The following is a 16,770-nucleotide window of genomic DNA, read 5'->3' as shown; positions in this document are numbered from 1 at the left end:
CTTGAAGGCAGTGGTGGAGCAAACTGATCGGGCACCTGGGACGGCGCATATACCCTGTGCCCAGGGGTGGGGCCAACTGCCCGCAGGGAGGGGCAGGACGCTCCACAGGGCTTCCGAGGATTCTGCCTGCCTCCTCCCACTCAGCCGCCCTACAGCTGAGGGGGAGGCGGGGGGGACTGTTGGGGCAGCACGGAGCCTGCAGGCGCCCAAGTCACGGCGTCACTCCCAGGAGAGACGCATGGCTCAGGCACGCTGCAGGCCCCACGGTGAGTGCCGCCTGGCATTTTGTCACCCCCCTCAGTGGTGACACCCAGGGCTGACCGCCCCCACCGCCCCCCCTTCCTCTGCCCCTGCTTGGAGGAAGGGCTTTGAGCTAAGGAATACATCCCTGTCGTGTGTGGTGCCCAGAGCTGAAAGGGGCAGGTCTGAAGCAAAAGGATGGTGAAAAGGGAATGTGCTTCTTAATAACTTACATGGCCTTGGTCGTCTAGCTCATTGTTGGTCAGTTTGAGTTTATCAAAACTGACAACCTGCCTCATCCAGGTGTCTCCAGATGCCAGCGAGTCGGGGTGAATATAAACCCTTGGAGGCACAGGGGAGTCTGCGTTGCCCGCTACCATCCACTTGGAGCTGTGATACACATACCTGCGAGAGACGAGGATGTGAGAAAGGAGGCTTTATTATTCAAAGTGCAGACACAGACAACACCTGTAGTCCCCCTCCCGTTAAGAGCTTTCCTTCTGCACTCACCCAACAGCGTTCAGGCTCAGATTATGTGCACAGGAAGGAAGCCATGTGCTTCATCTTTAATGGAAACCAGATGATACCTGGAACCAGTTCCTCCCTTTTGCATCTCTATTAATCCTCTTTTCCAATTACTGTCCCTAGAAAACGTTGCACATGGGACAGACTAATTGGTTAACCCTACTAATCCACAGATGAAAGCCTTTAGAGATATAATAGGAATATTTCATTACTTGCAGATGACTCTTCTAACACACTCTGCACCTGCAAATGCCATTTGCTTCTCAGTTTACACGGCGGAGGTCCCATGATTTCATCTCTAAAAATCCTTAGTTCAGACTCCATTTCTGTGTGCTGCAACACTGTCCATGAACATTTTAGTGTCCACCCTGTTATCTTGATCGTAATCTGCTTCAACTGCTTTTAATATAGTATATTTAAATTGTTCTAACCCGCCCTGAGATCTCATGGTGAAGGGCGAGTAAAAATATATGTAACTGATGAAGAGGATAGCAAGCTGAAAGTTTTCTATTCAGTGAAAGTTACTAACATCAGAATCCGCACCCAAAATCTGCTGGAATGAGAGAGTTTGAAATTGGGAGGTCTTGGGCTTTCCCAGTTGAGTCAGAGCTCAGCCAAGCTTACACCAGAGTGAGACCCTCACCCCAGCTGTGCCGGAGATACACTGGTATAAATATACAACTTGGCTCAATGACGACTCAGCCAATGGAACTTAAGTCAGCATGACTTACTCTGCTGTAACTCCCCAAATAGGGGGCCTGGCTGGGATGGGACCAGGAGAGAGTTACACCTATTCCAAACCCATACTCCTGATCAGAGTATGAAATCAAATCAAATCAAAATCTTTGCCAGCATAAGGTAAAAGCACCTACATAAGTAAAGGTAAAGGTAAAGGGACCCCTGAACATTAGGTCCAGTCGTGGCCGACTCTGGAGTTGCTGCGCTCATCTCGCTTTATTGGCCAAGGAAGCCAGGGTACAGCTTCCGGGTCATGTGGCCAGCATGACTAAGCCACTTCTGGCGAACCAGAGCAGTGCACTGAAACACCGTTTACCTTCCCACTGGAGTGGTACCTATTTATCTACTTGCACTTTTGACGTGCTTTTGAATGCTAGGTTGGCAGGAGCAGGGACCGAGCAACGGGAGCTCACCCCATCGCGGGGTTTCGAACCACCGACCTTCTGATCGGCAAGTCCTAGGCTCTGTGGTTTAACCCACAGCACCACCTGAGAGCATGCTAAATAAGCAACAGGGCAATTATAGAGGTAGGGGGTACACGTTCCCATTCTCTCAATTATGATAGTCCAGAATAAAATCAAAGCATGTAAGGTACATAAATCAAACGAAATATAAACTTTGTAGGGGTGAACCTTCAGTTGTGTGGCACACACCTTCCTCCAATATATGTAGCACAATATCTGGCGACGGCGTATGTTATATCAGGGTTTACATCTTGGAGCAGTAAAGAGATAGAGAACTGCTCTGTGTATCCTGGGAATTTGTGTATTATTGGCGGAATGAAGCTGGCACATATATTTGTATAATACTGGCGGGTGGGGGGGCATGTTCAATTGTTTCTGTTTGCTCAGAGCCACAGGGGAGGAGAATGAAATAGGAGTTACTTGCAGCAAGGTAAGCAGTGCTTTTTTCTTTTTAAAAAAATGTTTAAGGGTACTCTCCTTTTCCTACTCATATTGAAATACTGCCCCTCAATGAGGCCAAACTTAGATTCACAGAATGTTTAGGGGTATGCGTACCCCTGTGTCCTCCCAGAAAAAAAGCACTGAAGTGTCAGGGACTGGTCAGAGGAGGAAGAGGAAGAGAGTATAGATTTATAGCAGGGGTTTGAAGAAGGTTGCAGCTCAGAGGCAGATGAGGGGGAAAGTTGGGAAATCATGGGAAAGCCAGAGGAACACCTGGGTGACATGTTGTCATTAGAAAGCATCCCAGACCCTCCATCTCCCAGAATCTGGTGAGTCTTAAAAGTAGGAGAGCCAAGAGCTCAAAGACAGAGGGCAAATAGTGGCACCCGCAGAGGAGGTGATGATGATGATGATGAATGAGGAGGTGGGAGAGACGGGGCGTGTGGAGATTCACTCAGGACAACGCCATTATCCAAGAGGCTGGGTTCTCCAGCCTCTCTCTGTAAAGATTTAAATAAAAAAGGACTGGAAGAAACTTTTCCTTGTCTTTATACTTTCCTGGGCAACCAGCCGGGAGCTGCTGACAGCATCCTGACAGTAAGTTAAGACAATCTAAGGTCTGCCAGTTCCCTATAGTTAGAATTGTGTGTGTCAGGTCTACATTACTGGACCTAATGCTCCCATGGGCCCAAATTTATATGGCTGTAAATCTATCTATTCTATTCTATTATTATTATTATTATTATTATTATTATTATTATTATTAATACCCCGCCCATCTGGCTGGGCTTCCCCAGCCACTCTGGGCGGCTTCCAAAAGAATATTAAAATACTATAATACATCAAACATTAAAAGCTTCCCGAAACAGGGCTGCCTTCAGGTGTCTTCTAAAAGCCTGGTAGTTGTTGTTCTCTTTGACATCTGGTGGGAGGGTGTTCCACAGGGAGGGTGCCACCACCGAGAAGGCCCTCTGCCTGGTTCCCTGTAACTTGGCTTCTCGCAGTGAGGGAACTGCCAGAAGGCCCTCGGTGCTGGACCTCAGTGTCTGGGTAGAATGATGGGGGTGGAGACGCTCCTTCAGATATACTATTATTATTATACTATATTATTATTATTATTATTGCTTTTTCTGGGGGGACGCAGGGGTACACATACCGCTAAACATTTTTAAAGAAAAAAAGCACTGGTGATGGTGGTGAGTTTATATACATGTGTGTGAGAGAGAGAGCGTGTGTGTGCACACTATTTTTTAACCAGGTGTGTTATGGCACACTCCAATTCACATCCAAGCATCTGTCTTCTCCTTTAAAAAGCAATTCTGACCCTTTTGGGTCTGGCGCTGAGCTTTCTCTCTTGCTCGCTCAGGCTCTCTGGTTCTCAATGGAGCACTTAGTTCATAGTTCCCATTCTTTAGCAGCTCTTACCTGTACCTCTTGTTATCCACAGGCACAATGTCCATCGCGATGTAATACTGCTGATGGGGGTCCAGTCCAGTAATCTTCACTCTCATTGCAGGAAACATTCTCCTAGAAATATGAAGGTTGAAAAGGAAGGAGGAAAGTGGTCAACGTAGTCATCCTGATGAGCCTAAGAGAGCTACTCTGTTGAGACAGAACTGTGCAGGGGCCTACAGATTATGGCTGGGCTTGGTAACAAAGTATTAGTTTCTACCAGCAAGCTGTGAAGTTCATTCCCCGCCTCTTAATTCACACACTTGCTCCATGTTCATTGTCTTTTTGTGTGCCCATACTTAGTTGCTGAGAGTTCTGCCTACAGAAAGTGGCAGGAAATCCTCAGAACTGAGACTCTTGACAGCGTTAGGTAAGTAGAGCACTCTATTTAAGCATCACACTTAAGAAGGAGGTCCTTAGCTCACTGATAGAGCACATGTCAGGGTGGAGGGGGGGGGAATCCATTTAAAACTGAATCTATCAAATTCCAAAATACCATGAGACTCTTAATCTCAGCTTTGTGGGTTCAAGTCCCACATTGGGCAAATGATTCCGGCATTGCAGGGGCTTTGACTAGACGACCTTTGTGGTTCCTTCCAACATCAAACATTAAAAACTTCCCTAAACAGGGCTGCCTTCAGATGTCTTCTAAAAGTCAGATAGTTGTTTATTTCCTTGACATCTGAAGGGAGCATGTTCCATAGGGAGGGTGCCACTACCAAGAAAGCCTTCTGCCTGGTTCCCTGTAACCTCACTTCTCGCAGTGAGGGAACCGCCAGAAGGTCCTCGGAGCTGGACCTAAGTGCCTGGGCTGAACGATGGGATTGGAGACGCTCCTTCAGGTCTACTGGGCCTTTGAGGCCATTTAGGGCTTTCAAGGTCAGCACCAACACTTTGAATTGTGCTTGGAAACGTAAAAAGCATAACAAAACATCAAACATTAAAAGCTTCCCGATACAGGGCTTCCTTTAGATGTCTTCTAATAGTTGTGTAGTTCTTTATCTCCTTGACATCTGATAATTCACATTTATCCAAATTTTGTGATGCAGTTCCCCAACTAATCATAGAATTGCAGAGTTGAAAGGGACCCAAAGGATCATCTAGTCATATTCCTTGCAAGGCAGTAATCTCAACTAAGGCACCCATCACAGACATGCATTTGCTAGGGGGTAAGTGTGCAGAAAAATTAGTACAGTAGTGCCTCTGCTTACGTAACCCTCTGGTTACATAACCTTTGGGATGCGAAAGCAGCAAACCTGGAAGTATTTTCCGGGTTTTGCCACGTGCGCATGCGCAGAAGCGGTCTACCACCGTGCGCACATGCGCAGAAGCGGTCCTCAGGTTGTGGAAGCCTCAGGATCCGACCAGACCTCCGGAACACATCCCATCCACAACTGGAGGCACCACTGTATATTGGTGAAAATAGTGTACAAAATTATATCATATTAGAAGAAAATGCTTGCAAAAAAAAGTGTACATCTGTCAAAACTGGCAACAAAAGTTTGTTTATTAGGAGAAATTTGCACTAAAATGCTGAAGAATTTCATGAGGATTTCTTTTAAAAAATCACAAGTTCCTGCAGAAATCTTGAGGAACAGACGGTGACAATTATACAAAGCTAGATGAACCAGTTGTCTGAAATGGTATAAAGTAACTATCTAAGCTTCTATGTTCTTTATCAACACGACAAAGTGTTGCACTATTTTGGCAATGTGCTACCTATCTCTTTGGTAACTAAATGTAACTAACCTGAATTTGGAATGGCTAATTTCCTCCTGGAATGTTTTATGTCAAGTTGCACATTTTAAAAAAAGTTCTGCGACACAGAGCCTGAACAAGGTCTTCCACTGTGGATATAAATTTGTAGAAACACTGCCCAACATATTCCGTTTGCTGCACAGAGCCTTTCTTAGCTACGAGTTTATAAATCCACCACATATTAAATAATAACCATCTATCCCCACATGGTATCAATATAACTCAGACAAGACTAGTCATGCTTCAGTCAAAAGGCAGGAAATTATCTTCATACAGAGCACAACAAACATCAAGAAAGTGAACCACAGGCTTCAGGTCATATCACACATGATACGCTTGTGTGATGATGGAATTGCATGTGAACCTCTCAGAAAAAACTTGTACCCATTTTAGAGATGGGGGAACATACCACCCAAGCCTGAAATGACAATTCACATGGTTTTATATTGCCTTCTCTATCATTCACAGACAGGCATCATATAACCAGCGATAAAACTCATACACTCTCCTAACAAACGCTGGGGACAAACAGGGGATGCTTTGTGCGCCGACCACTTTTAAGAATGTCAAAGGTATTTGGCTGGCACGGCTACTGATATATACTCAGAGTCGCAAAGTGATTTCATGCTCTTTATTCAGCTCATAGTGGTGAGGAGGAATGAATGAAAGTCCCCTCAAAGTATCTGCTTTATATACATTATTTACACAATGGGCTGCACATGATTGGCTAATTCTGGAATACTACTGTAAGTCCATCAGGTTGTGGATTCACTTATATCTGGAGCATGATTGGGTGGTTCCTGCCAACCAATCATACTGCTGCATTGTTCTAGGACCAATCAGACTGCTGCATTCTGAATCCTATTGTTCTAGGACCAATCAGACTGCTGCAGTTTGGATCCTATTCAACTCAGTACATAACAGCTACAGAGGCATTTGGAGACATTTTATTGTTCTACAATAATAATAATTTATTATTTATACCCCACCAATCTGGCTGGGTTTCCCCAGCCACTTTGGGCAGCTGCCAAGAAAATATTAAAAACACAATAAAACATCAAACATTAAAAACTTCCCTAAACAGGGCTGCCTTCAGGGGTCTTCTAAAAATCAGATATTTGTTTATTTCCTTGACATCTGATGGGAGGGCATTCCACAGGGCAGGCGCCGCTACCAAGAAGGCCCTCTGCCTGGTTCCCTGTAACCTCACTTCTCACAATGAGGGAACCACCAGAAGGTCCTCAGCGCTGGATCTCAGTGTCCAGGCTGAACGATGGAGGTGGAGACGCTCCTTCAGGTATACAGGACCGAGGCCGTTTAGGGCTTTAAAGGTCAGCACCAACACTTTGAATTGTGCTTGGAAACGTAAAAAGCATAACAAAACATCGAAGATTAAAAGCTTCCCGATACAGGGCTTCCTTCAGGAGTCTTCTAATAGTTGTGTGGTTCTTTATCTCCTTGACATCCGATGGGAGGGTGTTTCACAGGGGGGAAAGGACTATTGGGAAGAACACACCCCCACGTTTCCCCTAATTCATTGTCCAAATGAATTCATCCTAAATTAACCCACAGTCCATTCATTTCCCTGGTGCAAATAAGTCACCCCACATCTCTTTCTCTCCCCCGGAATCATGCCATACACACACACACACACACACAGAGAGAGAGAGAGAGAGAGAGAGAGTGTTTCTCCTCAGTTCTTCGCCCAAACATACATGCAGCTACTCCAGTGGTTGGTGACCCTCTGATTAATATATATTTTATAATAAATATAATATGAGAACATCTGTGTCTGTAACATCAGTTCCACCCCCACCCCCCAATAATTACCCCTGTTCATCAATCACCACATCATTCCCTCCCCATAAATTAAATTAAATTGAGGCTGCAATCCTTCCTTCCCCGCCCACCCAGCACCAATAAAAAGTGTTTAATTTCTCTGAAAAATCAATCTGCACATCATTTAAAAAGGAAGGGGAAAGGCAGGGTTGTAAAGATGACAGAGGAAGGAATCTGCTAAAACACTGAAAACTGTTGCTCTGCGTCCAGCGTCAAGGGACACAAAGGGACTCTTGGCATAGAAAACTCCTCAAGCAAACATGCCAATAAACTCTTGCCTCCGCTCACTCGCCCATTCCAAGTTTTTGCAGAATCTCCAGAATGAAACGGGGAAGCAAAGAAGTGACAATTTGGGATCTGTTATTGCAGGTGGGAGCTCAGGTCACACCTGTGGCTAGGAATGCTGCAGTAGGGCACGCTGAATATTTCAAAATCAAAAAATGAGGGGTGCTAAAATGTTGTAAGAGACTTGGGAATTCAAAAATATTTCGGTTAAATTAATATAGCTTAGTTTTGTTTGATAGGGAAAATGTGTTACGATATGAAAGCAATGCGGCCGCGAGCTGCTAGCTGGAAAGCAAAACATCAATGGGAATGTTGGGACTGTTTCATGGGAAACAGAGGGACAGTCTTTTCACAGTGCAAAGCACCGGAAATTAGCTCAGAGTGTAATATGAGCTGGACAGGAAGTACAGGAGGTGGAGTTTGACTCTCTGCTGTTGGAGTTTGAAGAGAGCAGACGTGTCTCTCTGTAATGCTGCAAAGACAGAAATAAAGGCATGTAAATACATTTATGTCTATCTCTTTCCCCTGCCTGGGGGGGGGGCAGGGAAGAGTGGTGTGTTCTTCTCACGCTTGAGGAGGATCGCCGATCGTGACCTAGCCTGGATCCTGCTCGGGAATGCAGACAGGGAGGTCAACAGGAGATCAAGCCAGGTGCCTGGAGAGTGGCCAGTTTCTCCTGAGAGGCAAGATTTCCTGACAAAATGTGTGTAAAATTGCATAGAAATCATTTCAAATGGTTGCCAAGTACTTGCAATTATATTATAGATTAATATTATTTTTATTTATTAATGTTATTTAGAATTGGCCTGACCTTTTCAGAAGGCAAAATTAAAATTCTTTGGTTTTCCGAAATCAGTTTGTGTGCTTCTTCCTCATATCTAGACTTACCAAGTTAAATACAAAAAATGATAGCAGATTTGAACCCCACACACCTAACGACATATTTTCAAGACCCCCCCTTACTGAAGAAATTTGCAAAAATTAAGTTTCACTCCCTAAAATGGCACACCCTAATGTCATAATAGACTCTTGAGAGTCCCATGGACTGCAAGAAGATCAAACCTCTCCATTCTGAAGGAAATCAGCCCTGAGTGCTCACTGGAAGGACAGATCGTGAAGCTGAGGCTCCAATACTTTGGCCACCTCATGAGAAGAGAGGACTCCCTGGAAAAGACCCTGATGTTGGGAAAGATGGAGGGCACAAGGAGAAGGGGACGACAGAGAATGAGATGGTTGGATGGTGTTCTTGAAGCCACTAGCATGAGTTTGATCAAACTGCGGGAGGCAGTGGGAAACAGGAGGGCCTGGCGTGCTCTGGTCCAGGGGGTCACGAAGAGTTGGACATGGCTAAATGACTAAACAACAACAATGTCATAATACCAGGGACAACTAACGTGGTGTTCTCCACGTGCTGCAAATACAACTTGCCCCCAACCATTGACGAGGACAACTGCCACCCCTTACGTATCGAATATGCATCCGGACCCTGGGCCTGAGTTTGCCTCCCCCTGGGTTAGGAGAACAAATGGCACATGCTGTGCAGCATTCCTTTTTCTCTGAAGGACTGATGCGCCCAGTCTAATTCACGCATCAAATTTTCTTCAGTGTGTGTGCCATCCCACTGATGGCCACCTGACACCAATTTCTATTTATAATGACATTGTTTTCCTAGTGCCACCCTGGTATTTTACCAAATGGAGACAGTAGCTCTGTTTTATGAACAAAGAATATTCGCTTCTGGGGTCATCAAAGAGATTATAACTCCTCCTCCGGCCGCACTGGAATCCTGCCAATTCAGTGTTGTTATATAACGGAAGCAAGAAATGATTTTCAGTGGTGGCCGCAATGCCTTCCGCTCAAATGTAATAAGAGGGAAAAATACTTCCTATTTATATAGCATTTAGTGTGCTTTACAAAGATTACCTCAGGAATCCTCACTGCACTATTTATATATCTGTGCTGTAAATTGGGAGAGGGGCTGAAGAGGAAAATGGCAACTTACTTGAGGCCACCTGGTGACTTTATAGCTGAGGTGAGGTTTCAGCTGCGGCCTTGACTCTTAGCCAGCATTCTCATGCTAGCTAGATGGAACCTCCAAATTCAGAAGCATTCTACCACCAAATAACAGCTACTCAGGACAAAACCATGTATTGCATTTACACCTTGCTTATAGGCATCCCCAAGGCCTCCTGGTGACTATAGTTGGAAACATTAATATTGGATTCAATGGACATTGGGGCCCAAATGCAGAAAACCTCTTGTGTTCTTACCAACATTTGCTCAACATGCTTCTATCTTGGGCTATCTTGGGTCATATGAACAACCTCACATTTACTGTGTCCAGTTCTGGGCACCACAGTTCAAGAAGGACACTGACAAACTGGAACGTGTCCAGAGGAGGGCAACCAAAATGGTCAAAGGCCTGGAAACGATGCCTTATGAGGAACAGTTAAGGGAGCTGGGCATGTTTAGCCTGGAGAAGAGGAGGTTAAGGGGTGATATGATAGCCATGTTCAAATATATAAAAGGATGTCACATAGAGGAGGGAGAAAGGTTGTTTTCTGCTGCTCCAGAGAAGCGGACACGGAGCAATGGATCCAAACTACAAGAAAGAAGATTCCACTTAAACATTAGGAAGAACTTCCTGACAGTAAGAGCTGTTCGACAGTGGAATTTGCTGCCAAGGAGTGTGGTGGCGTCTCCTTCTTTGGAGGTCTTTAAGCAGAGGCTTGACAACCATATGTCAGGAGTGCTCTGATGGTGTTTCCTGCTTGGCAGGGGGTTGGACTCGATGGCCCTTGTGGTCTCTTCCAACTCTATGATTCTATGACATCAATACATCAGAGCAACAAGGCAAATGAACACTAATGGAAGACAAACCAGTGACCTAATTTCCCTCAGTGTGTTCACAATAGTTATTTCTAATACTGTACAAAAAGAATTAAAATGATGTGAATTCCCCCACCAACCTCTCCATCTCCTCCTTCACCACACAAAGGCAACAAACAAAATCAGTAGGTAAAAGAAAATTAAAAGCAAAGAAAGAAACCCATACCAACTAAAACAATACCCCTAACCTCAATAAAACAATCAACAAACAGGCTAAAATCAGACACACAACCACCACAATGGTGGTGCCAGAGTGTGCCAATACCCATATCCCTACCCCAACAAACCAATAATGTTGTTAACAACACTGACAACATTGCTTATAAACCTTATACCCAACACAAGTGTCACAAAGGCACTTAACACCATCTCACTGACCATTCCCCTATCGCAAATGACAGTCAGGATGTCCTGTTCTTAAACAAGGCCCTGCATGCCAGCTGAGACCCAGGACCAATGGGTTGGAAACCAGATGATCCAAATAACCCCAAGCAAACACTTATATAACAACATATAGCCTACTTTCTGTAATCTACCCCCCCCCAGTCTTTAACCCAAATCTAATTCTAATCCCCCTCTTCCCCCACCCATCACACTTTATGCCAACACAACAAAATAGGTTGGATAGACAATATAGGTTGGATAGACAATACAGGCGAGAGACACAGGACAACCCTGACGGGTTGGTAGGGAATCATCCTATAAAGTAGACAAGCAGAATGGCTTGCTTAAAAGCAATTACATTAAACGTGAGGGGGTTGGGAAACCCTATCAAAAGAAAATGCATCACCTCATATATAAACACCATGAAACCACACATTGCCTTCCTACAAGAAATACGCAATTCACCTAAAGGAAGCAAACTCCTGAGCAAACCCAGCTTCAGTCAACAATGGTTTGCACCTGACTCTGGAACGGCTCACAGAATAGCTATAATACACAGTAGAGACCTGAATTTCAAAGCCACAACAGTGCTAAAAGACAAGAGAGGCAGATTCTTTTTCGCTAAAGGGATACTAGACAGCAAAACCAAACTGACAGTGGAAGCTATGACCAGGAGAAGAAAAAATATGGATAAGCAGTGGTTAACATACAGTGAAATTTTAGATTTTATAGGACAGGAACCAAGACTGAGAAATCTCGAGGAATTAAGAAACCTGGTTACGGATTGGCTACAGGTACATCAGATTAATGAATTGTTTAAGATAGTTAGGGGAAACGGCTTTGCAGGACGAAAGTCTCAAAGACCTATTAGATACAAATATAAAAGTAGTATAAAAAATGTTCACACGGCTGTTGGAGTGGGAAACTAAAGAGGAATTTGTGAAATCAAACATGATTAAGTGGGCAAAAGATGTGGGTCACAATATTGATTATGAATTATGGGGAAAGTTGTGGGAAAGAAATATGAATTTCACAGCATGTTATGCGATAAAAGAAAATATGATGAAAATGACCCACAGATGGTATTTAACACCCACCAGATTGGCGAAAATGTCTGAAAAACAGAAAGGTATATGTTGGAAGTGCGATGAAAATGGGGGATCCTTTTTCCACATGTGGTAGTCCTGTAAAGTAATTAAGGAATATCTCATTATACATGACTAAGCCATTTTTCACCTTCTCACCCCTTGCCTTTTCCTGTATGACCTATTGCAGTCGTTAAGAGTCATCAACAGGCTCATCTCAGCTACCTGCCAATCTCCCATTCCCACCACCCTTCTGAGTAATACCCCTCCCCACCTTCACACCATATAGAAGGATCTGGCAACTTCTGTTTCAGTGTATCTGAAGAAGTGTGCATGCACACGAAAGCTCATACCAAGAACTAACTTAGTTGGTCTTTAAGGTGCTACTGGAAGGGATTTTTTTATTTTGACTATGGCAGACCAACACGGCTACCTATCTGTAACTTGGGAGATATGTGCAGGAGTTATATTTATGGGGGGGGGGTATAATCACCTCCCAATGCCACCTTTACCCCAATAGCTGCTTCTCCCATCTTCTTGACAATGCATACCCTCCTCTCATCCCTTTCTTAGTTCATTTACAGCCTGATTCAGCTCTTTGGTGCCAATGGTTTATATCTCATTCAACCCCAAAACAGCAACATTTTTATATAGCCAGTTGTCTTTGACTAGGGCCTGTGGACAAACAAAGATTATGGGCAGTAACCTCAAAAGCTTTGTTTGCCTTCTATGGTCTCAGCACCTAGGTAAATCTAACTGGCTACATGATAACCTCAGTCATAGGAGCAAACTCATAGGGGCCCAAGTCCCTTTGCCCCCCCAAAATATTTGAGGGGGCCGGGGAGCCCAAAAATTGATGGGCATTGCCATTCAAATAGTGTGTGCGTGCCACATCACGTAATCAATTATGGGGGTGTGGCTTACCTGCCCACTCAAAAAAATATTTTATTCAAGTTGGCACGCCTGACCTCAGTATTTAAAGAGGGAAGGTGGCTGGGGGTTTCCAATGCACTGAAGCCATAGCTGATTGGGACAGCAAATAACAGGAAACAGATGCAAAACACCGTCGTCAGCAAACCATTTGAGTGGGGTTCAGGAAAAAGTTTGCCACACTCCAAATCACTTTTTCACCAGGTGTATAGACCCCTATCCCCCCAAAAATGTGCAGTACTAGTTTTAAAGGACATGATTAAAGGACATAATGATATGTTCTGATGTCATTGATCACAATTTGTTGTTGTTATTTAGTCGTTTAGTCATGTCCAACTCTTCGTGACCCCCTGGACCAGAGCACACCAGGCACTCCTGTCTTCCACTGCCTCCCGCAGTTTGGTCAAACTCATGCTGGTAGCTTCGAGAACACTGTCCAACCATCTCATCCCCTTCTCCTTGTGCCCTCCATCTTTCCCAACACCAGGGTCTTTTCCAGGGAGTCTTCTCTTCTCATGAGGTGGCCAAAGTCTTGGAGCCTCAGCTTCAGGATCTGTCCTTCCAGTGAGCACTCGGGGCTGATTTCCTTCAGAATGGAGAGGTTTGATCTTCTTGCAGTCCATGGGACTCTCAAGAGTCTCCTCCAGCACCAGAATTTCTTCCCATTCTATTGATCACAATAGTCTTTTCTATTGGGCTCTTTAAAAATGGTTGGTTGTGGGTTGGAAATAAGCACTGTGGAAAAGTTCTTTCCAAACCAGTTCAGAATGGCACACAAGGAATTGTCCGTGGAACATTTGCGATCTATTGCTCCACCTAGCTGTCGCTTCTTCCATTTCATCACCTTAAAGTCTGCATTTTTTAAGCATGAGGTATCTGGCGGCATTTGCAGCTTCCTTCCTTTTTAAGCAGCATTCGCAGGAGCACAAGGAAATCTTGCTGTGGCCAGAAAGGCTCTGGGTAGTTAAAGCTAAGAGCATAAAACTGTCGGGGGGGGGGAGAGAGAAGAGGAACCTTTCCAAAACCCCATATTGAGGGAGAGGATTTGTCTATTTGATGAGGTTAGCTTCATAGCCGGACATAGTCTTTAGGCAAGATAAATTACTATGGAGTGGCTTGGGGGCCTTGCCTCATTTCCACCACACCGGCTTGTTAAACCTGCCAAGTCAAATGGGTAGAGGAAGTTGCAATTTACAGCCAAGGTCTCCCTAATTGGAGAGAGGAGGCTGGGGAACAGCTAAAGGCTGTATCAGGTTTCCGGGGCCTGATCCAGAAGCAGCCCTAATAGACAAGGTGAAGCAAGACTGAAGGTTGCAGAGTCAGACAGGTCTCAGCCATGAGAGGCAGCCCAGCTGAAAATCCTCCAGCACTGTAATATATAGACATCATGGCACTGATAGTTTTATTCTCCATTAATGTGCCTTTTGAAGCTGTCCAACTTAACTATATCTTGCGGCAACGATTTCCATATCTTAACCACGATCTGTTGTGAAGAAGCGCTTTATTTTGTCTCTCCTCAATGTCTCACTTTCAGCTTTATTGAATGACCTAGCTGCTAGAATTAAGCAAGAGGAAAGGTGATGGACTTTTTGGAGCTAGCTGACCTGACTGGAAGAATCCGCAACCAGAAAGAAGAGGAGTTTCAAGAGGACTGGAGGAAATTCAAGGACTATTTGAATAAATATTGTATTACAAAAAATTAGAAATTACTTGAAAGAAACAAATAGGCCTAGGATTAAATTAAGTTATAATTAAATAAATGGGATTTAGAATGTTAAGAAAAGTGAATAAGTTGGACTATAATTGGAAATTGTTTTAGTTTAATAATGATATTGGAAAGCTGTTACCTTTAATTACAAGGAAACTCAGAAGGGAGGGACTTGAGGAAGTCAACCAGGATGTTTAAAAGCTTGGATTTGTGAAGAATTAAGTTTGTTGTGATTGTTTATCTGTTTATTGTTTCCCCCCTTTTTTTCCTTTTTTCCTTTCTTCTTTTTTCTGTTTTTGTGTATCATTTTGCTTTGTGGTTTGTGTTATCACTGTGGAAAATCTAATAAAATTTTATTTTTTTAAAAAAGAATTAAGCAAGAGGGAGAAAGACTTCTCTCTATTCTCTCTCTCTCTCTGCCAATTAATTTTTTATTTTTTTTAAAAAATAAACAGATTAACAAATTTAGCAAATATCAGATTAACAATTCTAAAATTAAAATTAATTTCCAATTTAATATATCCTTAGAAGTTGACTTCCCACCCTTAGCTCCAGTGTGTTTTTATCTCTACCCATTTTCTCTATACACAGTGATGTGAGCAATCTTCCCTTTTTTATAAACTGAAAAGCCCAGGGCATTATAACCTTTTCTCATAGAGGAATTTTTCCAGCCCCCTTAATAATATTAGTGGTCCTTTTCTGAACCTTTTACAGCTGTCCAAAATCCTTACAGTGGGGCAGTGTAACTGCATTGGACGTCTGCCTACAGATAGCTCCATGTGTCAAGGCATGGCTCAAAGGACCCCTTCATGGGAGAAGAATTGTTTGCGGACTTCAAACTCAGACTACCTAGGTAAAAGGTAAAGGTGAGGGAACCCTGGATGGTTAAGTCCAGTCGAATTCAAGGGGCACAAGGGAACTAGTGGAAGATGCAGCTGCTGCCCAGGCGTGGGGTGGACACCTCAGCAGGTCCTCAGTGGTGTTAGCCCCTAATATTGTCAGATTTTAAATGGTAAAAGGTAAAGGACCCCTGAACAGTAAAGTCCAGCCAAAGACGACTCTGGGGTTGCGGTGCTCATCTCACTTTCAAGTCGAGGGAGCCGGCATTTGTCCACAGACAGCTTTCCGGGTTGTGTGGCCAGCATGACTAAACTGCTTCTGGTGCAACGGGACACCGTGACGGAAACCGGAGCACATGGAAACTCCATTTACCTTCCCGCCGGAGTGGTACCTATTTATCTTCTTGCACTGGTGTGCTTTCAAACTGCTAGGTTGGCAGAAGCTGAGACAGAGCAACAGGAGCTCACCCTGTTGCGTGGATTCGAACCGCTGACCTTACGATCGGCAAGCCCAAGGGGCTCAGTGGTTTAGACCCTTATATTACCCATGCCAGGATGGTGCACAAATGTTTCTCCACTGGCCTCCAGCAGTGTGAGGGGCTCCTTGGATGCATTTTGCTGGGGCTGGGAGGTTTTCATGAAATTTGCTTTGCCAAAATGAGCCCTCCAATCAGTGCCGGATTTACGTATAAGCTAAACAAGCTATAGGGCCCCCCAAAAAATTTAAAGGAAAAAAACCTGGATGTGCATTTTCAAAATATAAGATAAAAAAACAAATAAAATAAAACCTACATACGGCAACAGTGTTTTGTGTTGTGTAGGCTCCTATTTGTTATGTGCAAATGGCTTTAGATACCTATTAGGTCCATAAATTACCATGTAGCATATATCCAACACAAAAAATAGCGACAATTTGTTGTTGACAAAAGACAGCTGGGCATATAAAGGGTCCCATTACCTTCAGTTGCTTAGGGCCTCATCAAACCTAAATCCCTGACTCCAATACTTCATTTCACATGAATGTTTTACCCGAGAAATAAGAAACAGAAATGGCATGTAAGCATAATGGAGTCTTGGGTACCGATTTCCTCTCTCCCTACGCAGGAGCAGCTCCCCTGCTCAGAGACCTGTGTCTGCAAAGTGTCTACAAACGGCAAGAGATACAACCTAAGTAATGCAACAAGTCCTACAAA

General features: G+C 44.0%; 1 protein-coding gene across 1 annotated transcript in view; it reads right to left on the bottom strand.

Annotated features, from left to right (window-relative positions):
- TBX15 (T-box transcription factor 15) overlaps nucleotides 1-16,770 on the bottom strand; it is a 97,864-nt gene that overhangs the window by 33,151 nt on the left and 47,943 nt on the right. Inside the window, exons 3-4 of the mRNA XM_082206085.1 lie at nucleotides 3,834-3,935; nucleotides 474-645 (exon numbers count right to left, since the gene is read on the bottom strand). Of these exons, the coding sequence (XP_082062211.1) occupies nucleotides 474-645; nucleotides 3,834-3,935 (274 nt within the window). The remainder of the gene's footprint in view (nucleotides 1-473; nucleotides 646-3,833; nucleotides 3,936-16,770) is intronic.

Source organism: Podarcis vaucheri (genome assembly GCF_965113315.1).
Source record: "Podarcis vaucheri genome assembly, chromosome: 17".
Taxonomy (NCBI): domain Eukaryota; kingdom Metazoa; phylum Chordata; class Lepidosauria; order Squamata; family Lacertidae; genus Podarcis; species Podarcis vaucheri.
Note: the sequence above shows the minus strand (reverse complement) of the source record. Positions and strands in the feature narration are given on the sequence as shown.